The 16,831-nt window shown below is 36.8% G+C and overlaps 3 protein-coding genes across 3 annotated transcripts; 1 reads left to right on the top strand and 2 right to left on the bottom strand.

Annotated features, from left to right (window-relative positions):
- Positions 1–284: 284 nt before the first annotated feature.
- LOC113731726 (uncharacterized) lies at positions 285–1,804 on the bottom strand. The gene is made up of 3 exons (XM_027257125.2): positions 1,277–1,804; positions 959–1,108; positions 285–821 (listed from the first exon to the last, which is right to left on the bottom strand). The coding sequence occupies exons 1-3, from the start codon at positions 1,670–1,672 to the stop codon at positions 627–629; spliced, it is 741 nt and encodes a 246-aa protein (XP_027112926.2). The 5' UTR covers positions 1,673–1,804; the 3' UTR covers positions 285–626.
- Positions 1,805–5,145: 3,341 nt separating this feature from the next.
- On the top strand, positions 5,146–7,588 carry LOC113731727 (transcription factor DUO1-like). The gene is made up of 3 exons (XM_027257126.2): positions 5,146–5,552; positions 6,187–6,436; positions 6,862–7,588. Exons 1-3 carry the CDS (start codon positions 5,341–5,343, stop codon positions 7,375–7,377), a joined length of 978 nt encoding a protein of 325 aa, XP_027112927.1. The 5' UTR covers positions 5,146–5,340; the 3' UTR covers positions 7,378–7,588.
- A 117-nt stretch (positions 7,589–7,705) lies between these two features.
- Positions 7,706–10,916, bottom strand: LOC113731728 (uncharacterized). The gene is made up of 4 exons (XM_027257127.2): positions 10,376–10,916; positions 9,348–9,506; positions 9,142–9,250; positions 7,706–8,298 (listed from the first exon to the last, which is right to left on the bottom strand). The coding sequence occupies exons 1-4, from the start codon at positions 10,754–10,756 to the stop codon at positions 8,093–8,095; spliced, it is 855 nt and encodes a 284-aa protein (XP_027112928.1). The 5' UTR covers positions 10,757–10,916; the 3' UTR covers positions 7,706–8,092.
- Positions 10,917–16,831: the final 5,915 nt, after the last annotated feature.

Raw genomic sequence — 16,831 nt, 5'->3', positions numbered from 1 at the left:
AAGGTACATGTCTGAAAATCTGAAAACACACAGCCATGCCAAACTAATGCTGTGGAGAAGTATGCAAAATTCTCCAGTGAATAGTTCAATAAATGGCTGAATCTATGCATCTAAGGTAAATATTAAAGAATGTTCCACTGTATCTTTTCCAATTGTTCAAGGACCTTCCTGACAAATTTTACAGGACGCATGAAATTTACGAACACAAAGGTAGTGTAAATTGTCTTCAATGTAGTCGTGCATGCCTTCCTATCAAAATAGAATGTAAATTGGAAAATAACAGATTTCACGACTTCAAACCTGTAATTGCATTGAAAGATCTAAGAAACTTCTCACCTAGTTAAACAGTAACTGGAACTGGAGACCGCAATTAAACTGTCAAGACAAGCACCCACAATAGCTCCACATATGACACTCTCGGGTCACAATGTTTAAGAGACTTCCTCTCAAAGGGCAACGGCACCCAGTGATCTTAAGTCTTAGGTACTAGACTGAATAAGTCGTCATACTACAGAAAAGACATAAACATACTAAGACGACGACATATTAGACAGAAACTCTACAAGTAAATGCATTAATACAGGGAGGGACAGAACAGTCTGTGCTTGTATCATCCAACACTATCATTAATCTAGTATTTTTTTCAGCCTGACGAGCATAACCTCTCTTTGGTCCTCCCGGATAGGTTCATAAACCTTAGCTTGAAAGGTCTTGACCTCAGCAGTTTCAGCCTCTTCAGCTTGGAAGGTAATGTGAAAGACTTCACCAGCACACAAGTATGAAGTTACCTTCTCAATATCTTTAAACCCAAATGGTACACCCTAAAAAAAACAACAACTCCATAATTAATCTGAAAATTAATGACCCAACAAGTAGATCACAAGAAGGAGCAACAGTATAAAAACGGACACAAACGCAAATATAAGGATGGGGGAATGCGGGAAAGAATTCAGTAAACCTTGGTATCTTTGTTCTTATCATTGAACTCTTCAAGTGCCATGATAGCCATTTCAACGAGATCTTTGTAAAGTTGAGGATCATTCTTAAAATTTCTAATGGGGAGATAGATAGACTCACGACCACCCGGAAAAACATCTATGTCAAAACCCTGCAAAAGTAAATCAAACCAACATTCACAATTATCATTCCCGCCGGTATATATGCTGATGCGTAAAGAAAGATTAAAAAAAGAAAAAGAACAGTAGGTGATATCGTTAAATACCGCCGGAGAAGGAAGGAAAGGAAGGAAGGACAGAGAATGGGAGAGAATACTAACATCGCTCTCCTCGATCTGTTCGAGGTACCGTTCAATGGTACTCTCGTCGGCCATCTTTTCGCCGCCGAATGGCTCGAAACCAATATAAGGATTACAACGGCGAGCGCGAGTTCTTGCTAGGGCATTCCTGATAAATTCCTCATAAGTCCCTGACTCCTTGAGACCCAGCCTCGGAGGAAGCGATGTTTTTTCAGCTGGTGGTGGTGGAGAAACGCATTTGTCTTTTCCCCACGATGATCCTCCACCGCTGCTCTCACCTCCAACTTTGCGCTCCGCTTCCGGCTTCAATTTCTGACGTTTGCCGCCGCTGCTCTCACCTCTAACTTTGCACTCCGCTTCCGGCTTCAATTTCTGACGTTTGCCGCGGACACGATTGCAGCCGCTGCTCTTACCCATCGGTTGTTTCTCACGTTTCCCACCAATACCGATGGATTTGATCAGTTCTGATAGAATTTGCCTCGGTGGGGGTATACCGTATACGAAGGGTACCACGTCAATGAGCAGTTATATATATGGAGGAGTGATTAGACCGACTGGAGATTAATTTGATGGGCGTCCTTTTGGCGCTCTCGTACCCGCCCTGGTGACTGGTGTACAGATGAGGGCAGCTTGCTTGGTTTGGATTTGGGCCTGAAACATTTGGTAATGGAACTTTAATGTCTCCATTATTTATTGGACTCGACCCACTTATGAGTTTGGACTTTTGAGTATTGCATTGTCCTCTAGTATTGCATTGAGCATTGGACTTTCGAGTAGCTAGTAGTAGTCTTGGAATTTTCCTTTTTTTTTCAATTTATTCTATTTAAAGAGGTACGAGATTTATAAAACGAGGAGGAGAAGCAGATTCGAACTCAAGACATGTACATCTTGAGTAGAAGAAGAGGGTGGAATTTTAAATAAGGATGCGTCTTTAATTCTCTATTACGGAGCAACTTCTTTTTTTCTTTTTTCTTTGAATAGAAGCAGAGTTTAGATAGATTCGACTCTAACCATCACTACAGATCAAGATACACTCTCAGGACCATAAATAGCTTATACGGGTTGATTCAAATTGTCTGCTAACACAATTTTCATATTAACTAAAACTAAAATTAACTCGTGATTGCAAAAGTAGGTTTTGACTTTTGATACAATGTGCTGTTGTCATAGAGGTTTTCAAAATTAAGCATCAAATCATTTTCTTATTGTCAAATACAAACTCCTACTTTGATCTTTAAATTTCAAAATGTGATACTTTAATCCTTAAACTGTAAGCTTTGTCCTACTTGAGTGATGTTTTGAGATTTTGACCAAAAAAAAAAGGTAATACCTTTGAGAAAGTAGAATAGATTCAAGATTTAAGCGGGTATGCTTTAAGGACCAAAATGAAAATAATTTTATATCTTAAGGACTAAAATGGGATAAGCTGTACATTTTGGAGATTAAAGTAGAATAAATTTTATAGTTTAGGACTAAAGTGTCCAATTTTAAGGTTTAAGAACAAGGCAAGAGGTTAGGTATAGTTAAAAGACGCAAAGTGAAATTATGCAACAGTGAGTATATCAAGTGTAAAAACCCAGCGGCAACTCACGCTTTTATAATTATTCGAATATTTACCAAATAATACTTTCACATAAAAAAAAACTTTCATTTATGCTTTAGATGTTTTAAAGTTAGTGAAGTAATAAAATATTTTTCTCTTTCTTTCGATAATCCAAAAAAGACAATTGAGAGACGTTTTTTTGGTTGCTTCTTGGAGGTTATAAAAATGGGTTAATTTCAGAAACCTCCCTTGAGGTTTCCCTTAATCACACCTAGCACCCCCCAACTTTCAGAAATCACACTTACCACCCTTAGAATGACAACTTTCATCACATTGTCAGCCTTTTTGTGTAAGAATTGTATTTAAAAATTGTTTATAGGAGAGAGACTACTTTTCTATTCCACTTTTGCCCTTTTGGAAGATGAATTTTGAATTTACAAGATGAAAATAGAAACAAAACTATGTTGTGATATTATTTTAAAAGCTAAAGGGGTGCAAGTGTAATAAGCACAAGAAGCTTCTTAACATTGATACTATAGAGGACCGTTGGGCAAAACCATTCCAACCTGTCTCGTGCTTAAGCTGTATTAAGCAGATTGGAAACAAGATAACAATATCATTCATCATCGATTTTCTTTGGGCAAATTGCAGCAACTGGTGCATCAATCTAACACTGATTGCTATCTACATTTTTATTCAGATTACAAAATCAATTTGATGAAGTCCATGTACAACATGCAATGCTGTAATTGATTACCAACTGTTTTAGCCTTCATAGTCATAGGCAATTCAAAGTAGAAAGTTGAGCCTGTTTTGTATGGTACTTGTGACAATCCAATTAGATGTGTACTTCCCACGGTCACATGTTTAGCTAAGTCTAAGCCAAACTAAGATTCCAAAAAATGTGCTACTATTCATATATGTTCGTACAACTAATGCATCAATGTGTCTTTCCAAGCAACTATTGCATCAATGCGTTGCTATATATTATAAGATTAGTATATGGCAATGCATATTCCACCAGATGAAATACACCAAAAATACAATAAGTCTTCTATCATACATTTTGATAATAAAGAGTACTTGTACCACTTCAAAAACCAAGAGTAAGGATTGCAGGGAGCTTTTAGCATCGTTAAAACCACTTGGAAATGCCCTGATACAATGTGAAACAATCAGTTTACACGGGGTGATCTATGAGATACAATCAGTTTACAAAAATGTACATTATGTTAGATGTTAGTTACTTGACTGTGTATATCTATAAAAGGTAGTGTAATGGTACGCATAAATTTGGAATGGTTATTTAGCCCTTTGATCAATTTGTGCATCTCCCTATAGTAGATGTGTAATTTTACTTGTATGAGTAGTCTTTGCTTGTCTGTGAGTACTTTACACGGGGTGATCTATGAGATACAATCAGTTTATAAAAATGTACATCATGTTAGGTGTTAGTTACTTGACTATGTATGCATGTAAAAGGGACCAAATTTGTCCTGATAATCATAAAATATTAGCTAACTTGTGGGAGCTAGATAATTACATGCTCACTTTTGAAGTTGTTACATTGCAGGGTGCTCTAAGGAGAGGAAAGCCTGGTAGAGGCATAGCTAACACGGGATTGGCAGGGGCTGTGCTTTGGGTAACTAAGTTCAATCTCATCATCTGATCATGTACCAAAATATATATTTTGCACACATTATTAACTTGTTTATCATGTCTTCTGTGATTTAGGATCATGTACAAGGAAATGTGCCAGTGGTTGTTTCAAGTCAATAGAGTATCCTGGAATTAATGATAGTGCGAAGTAGTTAATGTAAACCTATTACTCCATTATATTGACTTTACAAGATAACAAAAATGGCGCTCAAATTGTGCGCCAAAAATGAGGGCAATGTTGTTCTTTCAATTTTCAATTAATATAGCCTCAATTTTTTTAATTTTTGCAGCATTTTCCTACACAAGAATTACTTAATAATAGGGGGTAGCATCGTAATTTCTCCTCTACTGATTGGTACAGCATGTCACTTCATTCTGCCAAGGATGGTAAGTGTAATTTCTAAAAGTTGGGGGGCGCTAGGTGTGATTAGGGAAACCTCAGGGGAGGTTTCTACAATTAACCCTATAAAAATTATAAATGAGAACAAGAAGCCCTAAATTGCCTCCTTTATTTTTTTTAAACTACAGAAAAAAGGAGAGGGCGTTGTTGTAACTTGACAGATTTGATTTTTGAACTATATAAAAGGCAAAAGGAAAAATTAAAATATTTAAAAATATTTAAAAAAAAAAAAGAAAAAAAAAAGGAGTAAGTGGGGCTGTGTAGTGGGTGCATGGTGGCAGTAACCGCCTTAACCGTCACCGCACCACAAAATAGAGCAAAACAAAACACACCCACTCAGAAGGAAACGGGGATAAAAGATACAGAAGAAAACAATTCCTGAGAGACAAGAATCTAGCGAAACATCTGAAGATTGACTTTTACCTTTTTCTGCTAGTATTATGGTAGGTCGTATATAAACAGATAGTGTGAGAAGTGGAGTGAATGGCTGGGAGAAGAGAAAGATTAACGTGTGATGAAATGGGTGAGATAAAGAAAGGCCCCTGGAAAGCAGAAGAAGATGAGGTTCTGATAAACCATGTCAAGAAATATGGCCCCAGAGACTGGAGCTCCATTCGATCCAAAGGCCTTTTGCAGCGTACTGGCAAGTCTTGTCGCCTCCGTTGGGTTAATAAACTTCGACCCAACTTAAAGAAGTAATGCATTTTCATCTCCATTTCACACTTTCATTGCCTTCCTTCCTCAGCATTTGTTCTCTTCTTTTCATGCATTTTCTCTCACTGTGTGTTTTTGGGTGTGCTAGCGTGGGTGTTTCGTTCTTTCTTTCGCTCTTCTGTAAATCACTTTTACGCATGCATTGATTAAGTTCCCTTATGGGCTTTTGGTATCAGGGCCTTTTCTTGTGTTTGTGAGTGCTATGAGAGGAATCTGTGCGTATATCTGGAAAATTGAAAAGTTGGGTCTTTTGAGCATGCTCGTTGTCTTCTATCTTTCTGATATTGCGCACAAATTGTCCAACTTTTGATTAGAATTTAGATTTTTTTTCTTTCAGCCCACTACGCTGGAGTGTGTAAAAGTAGGAGCTTTTTTGTTTTAGAGGAAATTAAGTCTGTTTATGCCTATAGATGTGGTAATTATGTGCAGAAATTCTATGAACTTGGGTGAAAAATACAGTTTGATTCTGGTCTTTTCCAATCACTTTTGCTTGTGGAGTCGTATTCTACTAATATGATACTTACTTTTTGTGTGAAAGGAAGTGTTTTTATGCATGTAGAAGCAGTTGATGATGATAATGTATGTAAAGGTTGTTCCCTGTTTTTGGTTCAACAGCGGGGTAAAGTTCTCTGCAGAGGAGGAGAGGATTGTAATAGATCTTCAAGCACAATTTGGGAATAAGTGGGCAAAAATTGCAACGTATTTGCCTGGGAGAACAGACAATGATGTCAAGAACTTTTGGAGTAGCAGGCAGAAGAGGTTGGCGAGGATCTTGCAAACCCCTGCATCATCATCATCATCATCATCAAATAGGTCACAAAGAAACAAGCACGTCCCTGCTATTCATGATGTTCCTCCTTTTGAGGTAAGTAGAAATTGGTTCATGTCATCTGACACATTTTAAAATGCATGTGCAATTAGTAGCAGATTTGCAATCATCAATTGCTTTTAGCATAACAATTACTTGTCCAAATCAAGTCTTGAGTCCAAAAGATCTAGATAAAGAAACCTCTGTATATTATTACCTGAATGAGATGACTCTTCAGTGGTACCCGATTAGGGCTCAGAGTTTACTCATACAAGTCTTGCATCTGATGGGATAGGAGCAAAAATGAAATGTCAAGCAGTAATCTCCTCCTTTTTTTTTTTTTTTTCTTTTCTCTTGTCCACCTCCGATGGAAGACTGGATTTGGTTGTAGCAGATGATTCCCTGATTTTTCAGCTGTGATTTCTCCTTTATACATTTCAGATGTTCTTAATGTTTTCGGGTTTGTCTTTACAAAATTTTAGGCATCCAAGTTCAGTTCTTCAAGTGAGGAAGACTCGCTGCCTAAATCCCAGTCTTGCTTATCATTATATACCGTAAAATCTCTGACAGTGGAAATGGAAATGGTGCCATTACCAGAGCTAATGCATCCCAACACACTCAATTATGAGCAGAGTTTCCTTCCACCCGAGTTTGATTTGATTGAGAAGAAGCCATGCATTGAGACACTATCACAGCTTCCTTTTCCTCAGATTCCTAACTTCCAATCGGAGTTCGCACTTTCACTGGAAAACAACGAAGTTGTCACGAGACTTGGGGATCCTAACTACTTGGAGGCTTTTGGAAGTAGCATTTCTTCTGAATTAGGCAATGTGCAACTCCCCATCATGCCTACGTGTTTCGAATCAGAGAGAAGAAGCACTCAAATTGCTGCAAAGTGTGAAATTGGCAACCCTGTGACTCCAGATAGCTTCGTGGATGACTTCCCCATAGATATATTTGATCATATTGAACCCCTTCCTAGCCCATTAGACTGGTGATGGCAGCATTTTGGAGTGGTTGCATATGATCTCGGGCGGCCTAGCTTCTTTTCATTTCAAGTCTTAAGGCAGTAATGTTTAGTCAGTCTGTATTCATTATTGTGTAAGCGTTTGACAATATAACTAGTCGAACATTGTATTAAATTTCTTTGAATGTATCCGTTAGGTTAGGCTGATTTGCTATTTTGAATCAATCTATCATGTTTCTAAAGATTTTGCAATGCTGGTGCTGCATGTTACAACCACAGCAACTGTGAGGAACTTATAACCACAGCAACAGCAACTTTGTATTTTCAGTTTATTAAGTTTCCATTGACCAGAAAACGACTGAACCAAATTGGCTTATTCCAAGATGATGAATTTGTTCCAACAATAGGTTGTCTGTCTTATAGTGCATTATTTGGACCTTTGAGACATAGAAGAGACTATCCAAACACCAAAAAGTCCTAGCTAATGTAATTTCTAATTTCCTTCCTTGAAATGATTGCTTGCTGCAAACTTCATTGCTAGTTCGTAAAACAACTAAGGATGCAAGTAAAATGTACACACACCAAGTTGCAACTAATATCTAACACTTTCGGGAAAAACTAGTCCAGAATCTGGAATTGTATGACCACGTACGACATGTGTATAGTTGTTGGAACGTGATTGGTCTCACAAGTTTCGTCTCTGCAATTCGAACGATATACGTAAAAGAATTAGCAGAAGGATCAAATTATGTAGAATCTCGCTCGACACTAGATCCACAGTAACTGAGGCCATTTTCACCATCCTTTATATGGACCTTAAATGGTCCAGCAGTAAAAGACTCGTCTTCAGCAGGAAATACAGATCTGCTCAAGTGTGAATATCCGCAATAGTCAGCTGCATATACCTGTGTGTTTTCTGCAAATGCTGTAACAGAAGACCCAACTCCTTCTCCTAGACATCAGAAACAGAGGCAAACAATGAATTTCTGAAAGCATAAATTTGAAGTCATAGCAGCAAGACCTACAAACTCATCATGCAAGGCAGAGTGATTAATGCTACTACATGCTACAACAAATGAATCCCATGAAACTCTGTGTTATTTCTGTATATTTAGACTTAATAAATGAACATTAAAAATGTTAAACCTATTAAAGAAAAACCACCCAGTTCACCTCTCTAAATACATATGCAAGCTCTACAAAACGCCTAGGATGTCTTCGCATCCAAAAGGAAACATAAGACAAATACAAGATATCCACTTCTTTGACTTTTATGTCTCCAACAGACATTAACATGTTACTCAGTTGATATTTTGTTCAAACTTCATATATTGAATTAGCATTAGTAGACAAGCACAAGTGTTGTGATCGCAAAATGCTCTTGTGAGTTACGCCTTCAAATGGAAACTGTTAGGATAGTGAAACTCATTCTATCCTCCAAACCAAACACAACCACCCCAGTACCACAACCTTCTTCTCCACCCCCCCCCCCCCCCAAAAAAAAAAAGAATGGATGTGGAATACCCAAAAACGATGAAGGAAGAAATGGAAAAACTAAATGGATGGATGTGGTTTCTATCCACGCAGAAGTTTATTTCTAAATCAGGAAGGTTTTTACCATTGCAACAAAGCTCAAAACGATACATTGCACTCAACAACATTTCACAGGTTTAACATGGGTCAAATAAAAACAGGAGCTCCACTTAGAATTTGATGAAGAACATCAAGTGCCTCATATGTCATGCTGTATGTAACTTAAATTGGAAACTGCATAGATAGACAAGCATGATCTTACCATGTGTCACAAGCAACAAGTTCTCTGAGGGATATTTATCAGCAAGTTCTTTTATGACTGAACAATATCTGATTCGAGCATCCGCTGGTAACTCTCCCCATTGTGGGATCTATGGTATCTCAGAAAGGAACATAATACAGAAGAATTCAACACAAACCCAAGACCTAATGAAGAAAAACCCTAGATACAAAACTTGCAAGAAGTACCTCCTTATCAACCGGTTCCACGCTGTGATCTATAGTTCCAGCTGGTAAGACAGCTTCACACTTAGAGATGTCAAAACCAAAGTCATAGTCCTTAGGAACATTCTCAGGTCTAACTGCAGTTGCATTCAACATTTCACACAATCCATACTCAACAGCGACCTGAAAAATGAGAAATAACAGGTTCAACTACAATATCAGAAGGACAAAAATATGTATCAGGAACTAAGTGCTTTTTATTTCTCACGATCCAGATACTACACAAGAGTTGAGAAATTGATAGACTGGTTGACGGTACTTTACTTTGCCATGCTCACAGCAGCCTTCTCCCTACTTTGGATACCAAAACGTAATTGAGTAACTTGTGACTGTAACCTGGCAGATTTGCAGTGTGCAAACACAGCTAAACGGCCCAAGGCTCCACACAACTGCATGGCTTCACAGAGTTTTTCCATGTTTGGTAGTATCTTGACCATTTAATGACTTCTAAAGTATTATGGTATCTGTTTAAAGACCCTTTCACTTCCTTCTTAAAGAACTGCTTAACTTATGATTTAGCATTTGTGTTCTTGTAATCTTTCTCGGTCATTTCAGTATTCAATTCCTAATTCTCCAACCTCTGAAGATTCAGTAATTCTTTTTTTCCTTCAAAACAAAAGAGTTACCCATAATCTCATTGGCTTCTAATGGATGACCCAACAAATGGATTACAATGGTGAGGCTGACTTTCTTGCTTTTGGAGACACAACGAAAAATGATTTTTTGCATATATGCTTCCTGATTTTCTCCGGTTCAACCAAAACAGCACCACACAAAAAAAAAAATCTTCATCAAAGAAAAAACATATCATTTCTGTCGTAGGAAAACAGCCCATATCTATAAAAGTAATAAAAAAATTATTCTAGAGATTTCCCCATGCAACCCCATTAATAAGATTATTGCAAATAACCATGCAACCAAAATATTTCAACGAGAGAATCTATCTATAGAAACAAGATGTACACAATAAGTACGTATCTGTGATGAGGGACCTTGATTTTGGAGGGGTCGATGGTGATGCCGTTGGAGGAAGTGACGGTGAGATCGTCATCGTTGACGGCGCAGAGGCCGTGGACAACTTCGGTGGCGGTCTGGAGACACCGGAGAAATGGAGAAACGAAGACCCGATGGATCGGGAAATTAACGGGAGAGCGGCCGGTCCTGAACTTCCGACCGCGAGCAAAAGCCCGGTCTTTTCCATCTTGGGTTAATGGTGGATCCCAGGGCCGAGAGGCCTTGCTGGCCCACAACAAGTCGAAGTTGTCTAACCTGTCTCCGTGCCTCATTACGACGACGTGTTGCTCGAAGAAATCATGATTTACTTGTACCTCCTGCAGCTGTTGTTGTTCCCCATCGCCATCCGACTGGCCCATGGCCGCTTTTTCTTTTTCTCTTTCCTTCTTTTTATTATTATTATTTTTTTTTTTTGGGGTTAAAGGGTTGGGGTGTGTTAATTTGCTGTGTGAGCGAGCGTGTGTGTGTGTGTGTTTTGGTGCTAGTGTGTGAGATCGGGGATTGGATCTGGGAGAGTAGGGGGAACAATAAATAATGGGGTGATTACGTGGGACGAATAGAATTTAGAGAAGTGGATTAAGCCACGTGACTTCGCTGATTGGTCCTGGAAAGTGAGTGGAAATTGGGGTGGGGGAAGTAGCCCTGCTGCTCCAGGAGTTAGTGGAAGTCTCCTTAGGGGCAATTGCTCGGAAACCAAGGGACATGGCCTACATGTTTTGGATTAATCTAAAATACTCTTCCAGCCGGGAAGCTGCAGCATATCATGTCTACACATCTCGTATGGTGACACATTTTTTCTCATTATAATAATTAAAGCTTATCCTCTAGCCATATGAAGGAAATGGGCAATCCCTAATTACATCAATAGGATGGCAACAGGGACACGTGCCCACTTTGTAAGTAAGCAATAAAATAAGGAAATTCACCAGTTTCAAAATCATCACGTTGTCATTCCTATTTTATGATAATAGCAATATCTCCGATCCGTATTATAATTTGGTTGTTACATGACTTTAAAAGTGGTACTCAATAGGGTCAGGGGTGATGGATCTGACTAGGTCCAATTGTGATCATCTTGTTGCTAAACGGGTACTGTATAATTTTATAATTTCATATAATATATTGTTGGTCTCCTTGCCAATTTTTCGTTTAACTACCACGTTGTCGGAGAAGTTATTAGGTGATTAAGGTATGTTAGGTGGACATTCATGTGATTTAAAGGTTTGTTAGGTGGCACTGTATAGATACCAGCAAAAAAGTATTGAGAATCCTTCTTGTCTAGCACTCACAGAAAAAAGAATTTGTACCCAACAACATCACAATCCTACAAGCAAAGTTGAGTATTTGAATATTTTCCCAGCCATGTGGGCACTCAATGCATGTGTTCTGCTATGGCGGCTTGTAAAGTATCATATTGTTAGAGAATACCGGTTTCTTCAATTAGACCGATTCTTGCTTTCGTTCAAGTAAGAGATTTGGACCCGAAATCTTTGCTCAAAAGAAAATGAATGCAATAATATCACAAATGATAATGTTCTGTTTGATTTAAGAACTATTCATTTGATGGTTATTCAACATCTTCGTCCAGTGACGTTTCCAAACCAACTCACAGCTGTCGAGAGCTGTTTGGAGGAGGGCAGGAACGGTTGTAGGAAGCAACAGTTTGTGATAGTTCACAGAGGAGATTTGGCTCAAAAAAAATGTAAGATTTAAATTACATTTTGTACATTGTTTTTCACATTATGTATGGGGTTCATAAAATTTTGTTCTAAAATTAGACGTTGTTAAAAGTGAGTTACACTGTATGTAAAGTGAATTACATTTTGTCCATTTTGCACAAAATCGGCCCGAACGATTTTTCTGGCAACCGTTCAGGCCCCACGTCCGAATTGTAGCATGTGCTAAATTAACTTGGCCACTTACATTACGAAATTTTTATTTATTTTTGATTAAAATTTTTGAAGTCTCTTGAAGAAGTGTTTAAAAGCTTATTTCCTTTATGATCTTATTTTGCCTTTTTGACTAGGAATAAAAGCCAAGTTTAGGGCAAAGGGGTGAAGATTGGATGGAACAAAAGGAAATGTGTTGCAAAACTTTTTAGGGGGATGAACTTCTAGAGATAAAGAGTAATAAAAGTTTCATAATCAAAAGGCTCTTAATAAGTAATCTCACCTCGTGGAAAGTATCAGAAAAGGACAAGGTCAATGATAGAGAGGATAGACTGGTGAAAGCATGAGAACTTTTCAAAGTTGTTTTTCTTGCGTGTTTCCTACTAAGCGCTCTACAAAGAGCCAAAGGCCATTACCCCAGAAAAACATAGGTTGTATTTGAATTAGTTATTTTTTAGGGTATTTTTAAAAAATTTTACTATAACTGTATATATGAAAAACTTTTACGATAGATATTTTTTGGATTGTTTTCAGAGGTATTTTTAAAATATGTTTTTAAATATTTTTATAATTTACAAATTTTTTGAGATTTTTTTTAAAATTTTACACGACCCACCACCACCCCCTCCGTTTTCCTTCCCCTCTCTCCTTTCTCTTCTTATTCTCTTCCCCTCTATTTCCTCCCCCTCCCCCTCCTCCTCCCTCTTTCCTCTCCCTTCTCCCCCCTCCCCCCTCCCTTCCTTCCTCCCAATCCCAAACCCTTCTCCCACTCGCGGGTGGTGGCTGTGATTTTAGCCACCACTCTAACTACGACCGTCTTGGTCATAGCTTCTGGTCGCGATTATATTTGATCGTGACTAGAAATGTTGTGGTTAGTGGAAAGGAAGGAAATTAAGGAGCGGGGAAAGGGAAAGAAGAAAGAAGGAAGGAGAAGGAGAGAGGAGGAGGAAAAAAAGGAGGAGGAGGAGGAGAGAGGAAGGAAAGATAGAAAGGGAGAGAGGAGACAGGGTCGTGGGTGTAGGGATGATGACGATAAGGTGGTAGCCGTGGTGGTGCAGAGTGATGGGTAGTGATGTATTTTTTTTTTGGTATATTTGGAGTTATTTTTGATATATTGTATGAATATAGTGTTTTTGGAGTTATTTTTGTTTGTGTATTACTGTAACATTGTATATAAAAAAATTATTTTTAAAAAGGTGAGGAATCCAAACAAAGCCATAAATAAATAAAAGAGCTAAAGGTGGGTCCCCAAAAAACTAAGAAGCTTCTTTATTTTTTTTTTTGGCTTTTCAAGCCTTCTATTTACAATTCCTCACTTTTATCACCTAATCCGCCCAACCCTTCCTCAGGCAATTTTGTAATACATTCCTGTAGGTGACGGCTAAATTAGTGAATTTCGAGCAGATAAAGGAACTAATTCGAGAAATTATCATGAACAAGAACTAAACCGGGTTAAGCCAAAACAAAAAACTCTACTAACACAGCAATAGCAATTTACCCGACTTGTTAGGTATATATCCTTATGTCAAATGGTTCAAGAGACGGCTAAGCCATTTCGACCGTGGGGCAAGGAAATAGAACTTAGAAGTGGTGGGCGTTTTTTCTTTCTTTTTCTATTAAGCTTGGGAAGTGTTGCCGAAGCCTTCACAAAACGTTGTAGAGAAGTCATTGCTTTTGGCACCACGTAAAGATCGAGGATCAAACTTCAAAATTTAGTGCAATCAACAATACAAATAAAAGACACTTTCATTTGACAATCATGGCTATCTCAGAAACATAAAAATAGGCCAAGGAAATAAAGAAAAACATCTGTGATCCACTACCCATTTTCTTTTCTACCAAATATAGAGCAATGGCTTCAAATAACGAGCACAAATTCGTTTAGGTTTCAAATCCAAGAACTTTTTTTTTTTGAATTTCATAGCTTGTATGAAAACTAACAGCAATTTAACGAGACTTGTACTTCCTCAAGCGTATGGTTTTTGCCTCCGATGTTGATCTTTTCACGCTCCTTGTCCTTGAGAACCAACCTTGGAATGGAGGAGACCTTGAATGTAATTTTTCCAAATTCTGCACGTCCATTTCTTGGCATGTAGATAAAGACATCCTCTACGCAATTCCCATAGTTCCTTCCAGTTTAGAGAGAATCAAATACACCCGTAAGCACTTGTCAAAGTTCTTGGCAAATCCAATGACTACATATAATCAGCCAATATAACAACATTCTAAATAGTTTGTGGTTGTATATTACTATTCCAAGCTCGTACATTTACAAAAAATAGTGTCTTTTAGCATGCAATCCTTTACCACTTCACTTTAGAATCAACATGAATCCTTGTATCCAGTTTGTGGATGAACTACATTTCTTCTTTTTTTTTTAATGGCTAGCTAATCACATTACGATTAAGCTAACAAGATATAGGAAATCTTGGTTCAGGTCTACCTTTCAAAATAGCTAACAATTTCCCATTTCGACAGTGGATGACCCCGTGAGAATGTCATGAACAAGGACCGATCGACCAATGACGGCCCTTCAGTTGCAGGACTCCACTCCTTGGCAAAAGGGTTCAATGTGGATGTTGGGGGCTGTTGAGTGGTTATAAAGCCAGGAGTTGAATTCTTACTATCATGCATGTCTTCCTCTTCCTTATTATTCTTATCATTAATCCCTTTGGTAATTCCATCGTTCTCCAGTGTGTCCTCAAAGGTCATGTTGATTTAACGGGACAAGAATGCGTTTGCTTTGTAAAGGGAAATGTGGTTTAGCAAACTGGAAAGACTATGCTAATACATTAATACTTGTCAGGAAATTTGCTAACTTTCGGTGTTCATTTATGGGGGACCTATTATTTTTGAACATAATGGTTGTATAGTAAGCAAGAGAAGAAAGTTTAGAACGGAAATAAATATTGTAGTGTTAAAGCTATTAAATTTAGTTCCAAAGGAAGGCAACCTTTTTATATTACAAATTGAAGAAGGGTTTTTCTAACTATTAAGAGTGTCCAATAGGCAATCATTACATATTTAAATTTCACATAACTTACCATGTATATATACATAATAATAATTATTTCCTTCTCTTATATTTATATGTTTTTTCTAATTAATTTTAGTTTTCTAAAAATCTAGCTCTTGGATGCATCTTATTGAGTGACCCATGGGTACTGGTTAGACAGATCCATTTAAAAATGGTAACTAGGTCGGTCTTTTGATTATTAATGTGGCTCTTTCAAATGAAAGTATGGAAATATAGTTTCACTGAAATTACTGAATTTGGACCGTTTGTAGGATATTACAAATGATTTGGATTGGATAAGAATAAAAATTAAGTGTGTGTGTTTGTGTAGTGCTGCTTATCATCAATCAATGATCTATATTACACTTTGTGATAAGGTTACGTATGATTCTTAGAGTATAAAAGGAGAAAAACAACATTATAAAGCATTTAGGGTTAAAGACAGAACAAAAAGCCATTACTTGATAATTAAAGGGTTAATTACAAAAACTTCTCCTAAAGTTGAGTCCTCCTCTTTCCGAACAACATATACAAAAAAAACCTGCCAACAGTCAAAAAAAGATATTTCTATAATTAGTTTATTTCTCTTCTATTTTTCTATCTTCCATCTATCCATTTTCTTTAGTTATTCAGTAGAACAATTATCATCTGATTGGCTGATGTTCCAAAATTTAATGTTGGTTCATTAGAACCACATAAACCGATACCCAAAACTCCCATTAAGAGAAAAATAGAACCCCCATCGTATACAAAATAAATTTGTACTTTGCCTCATAACGTTATTTTTTCCTCATTTTATCCTCTAAACTATTAGTTGACTCTAACATGGTATAATGGTAATGTCAAAAGGATATTTATACTTTTAATAGTTAAATGTAATACTTCCCCTAACCTATTTTGCGTTTTATCTCCTTACATCATTTTTTTTTCAATTTATCTACTTGTCACTAGAATCGTTTGTTAATTCACTTAGGACAAATAATGTTTGAAAGATCAATATTCCTAACATAGAAATGAAAAAATAATATATTTATAGGTATGGTCCTAATTAAATTTCATCTTATAATAATATACTTTTTTTAGATCGAGAGAAGTATCTTTCTTATTTCACGTAATAATAGATAAATAACAAAAATTATTATTGAAAAACTAATATGCGAAATTATTATTAAAAGCCTAAAAATTATCGAATATTGTCATTTTCTCTTTATGAACATGCATATGGTTGTGCTTTTCTTTTAATAGTTAGATATTTTCTTTATATGGGAGTATACACATTTTTTTGTTGGTAATATTTAAAAAAGAGAGAAACATGGTTGATTTGGATTTCAAATTTATTGGGGTCAGTTTTTTTAGTAAAGCATAATTAGATGCCATTAAAAATTATTTGGATTGCTAAATTTTTCTAAAAATTCTTTGTTGCAACATAAGCAAGTTTCTCGATCATATTTTTATTTTTTTTAATCAACTTTTTATTTTACAAACATCAAATTACAAATATTATTTTAAAAAAATCTTAAAATAATTTT

This window comes from Coffea arabica, chromosome 2e (genome assembly GCF_036785885.1).
Source record: "Coffea arabica cultivar ET-39 chromosome 2e, Coffea Arabica ET-39 HiFi, whole genome shotgun sequence".
Taxonomy (NCBI): Eukaryota; Viridiplantae; Streptophyta; class Magnoliopsida; order Gentianales; family Rubiaceae; genus Coffea; species Coffea arabica.
This window is presented reverse-complemented; position numbering and strand designations above follow the sequence as displayed.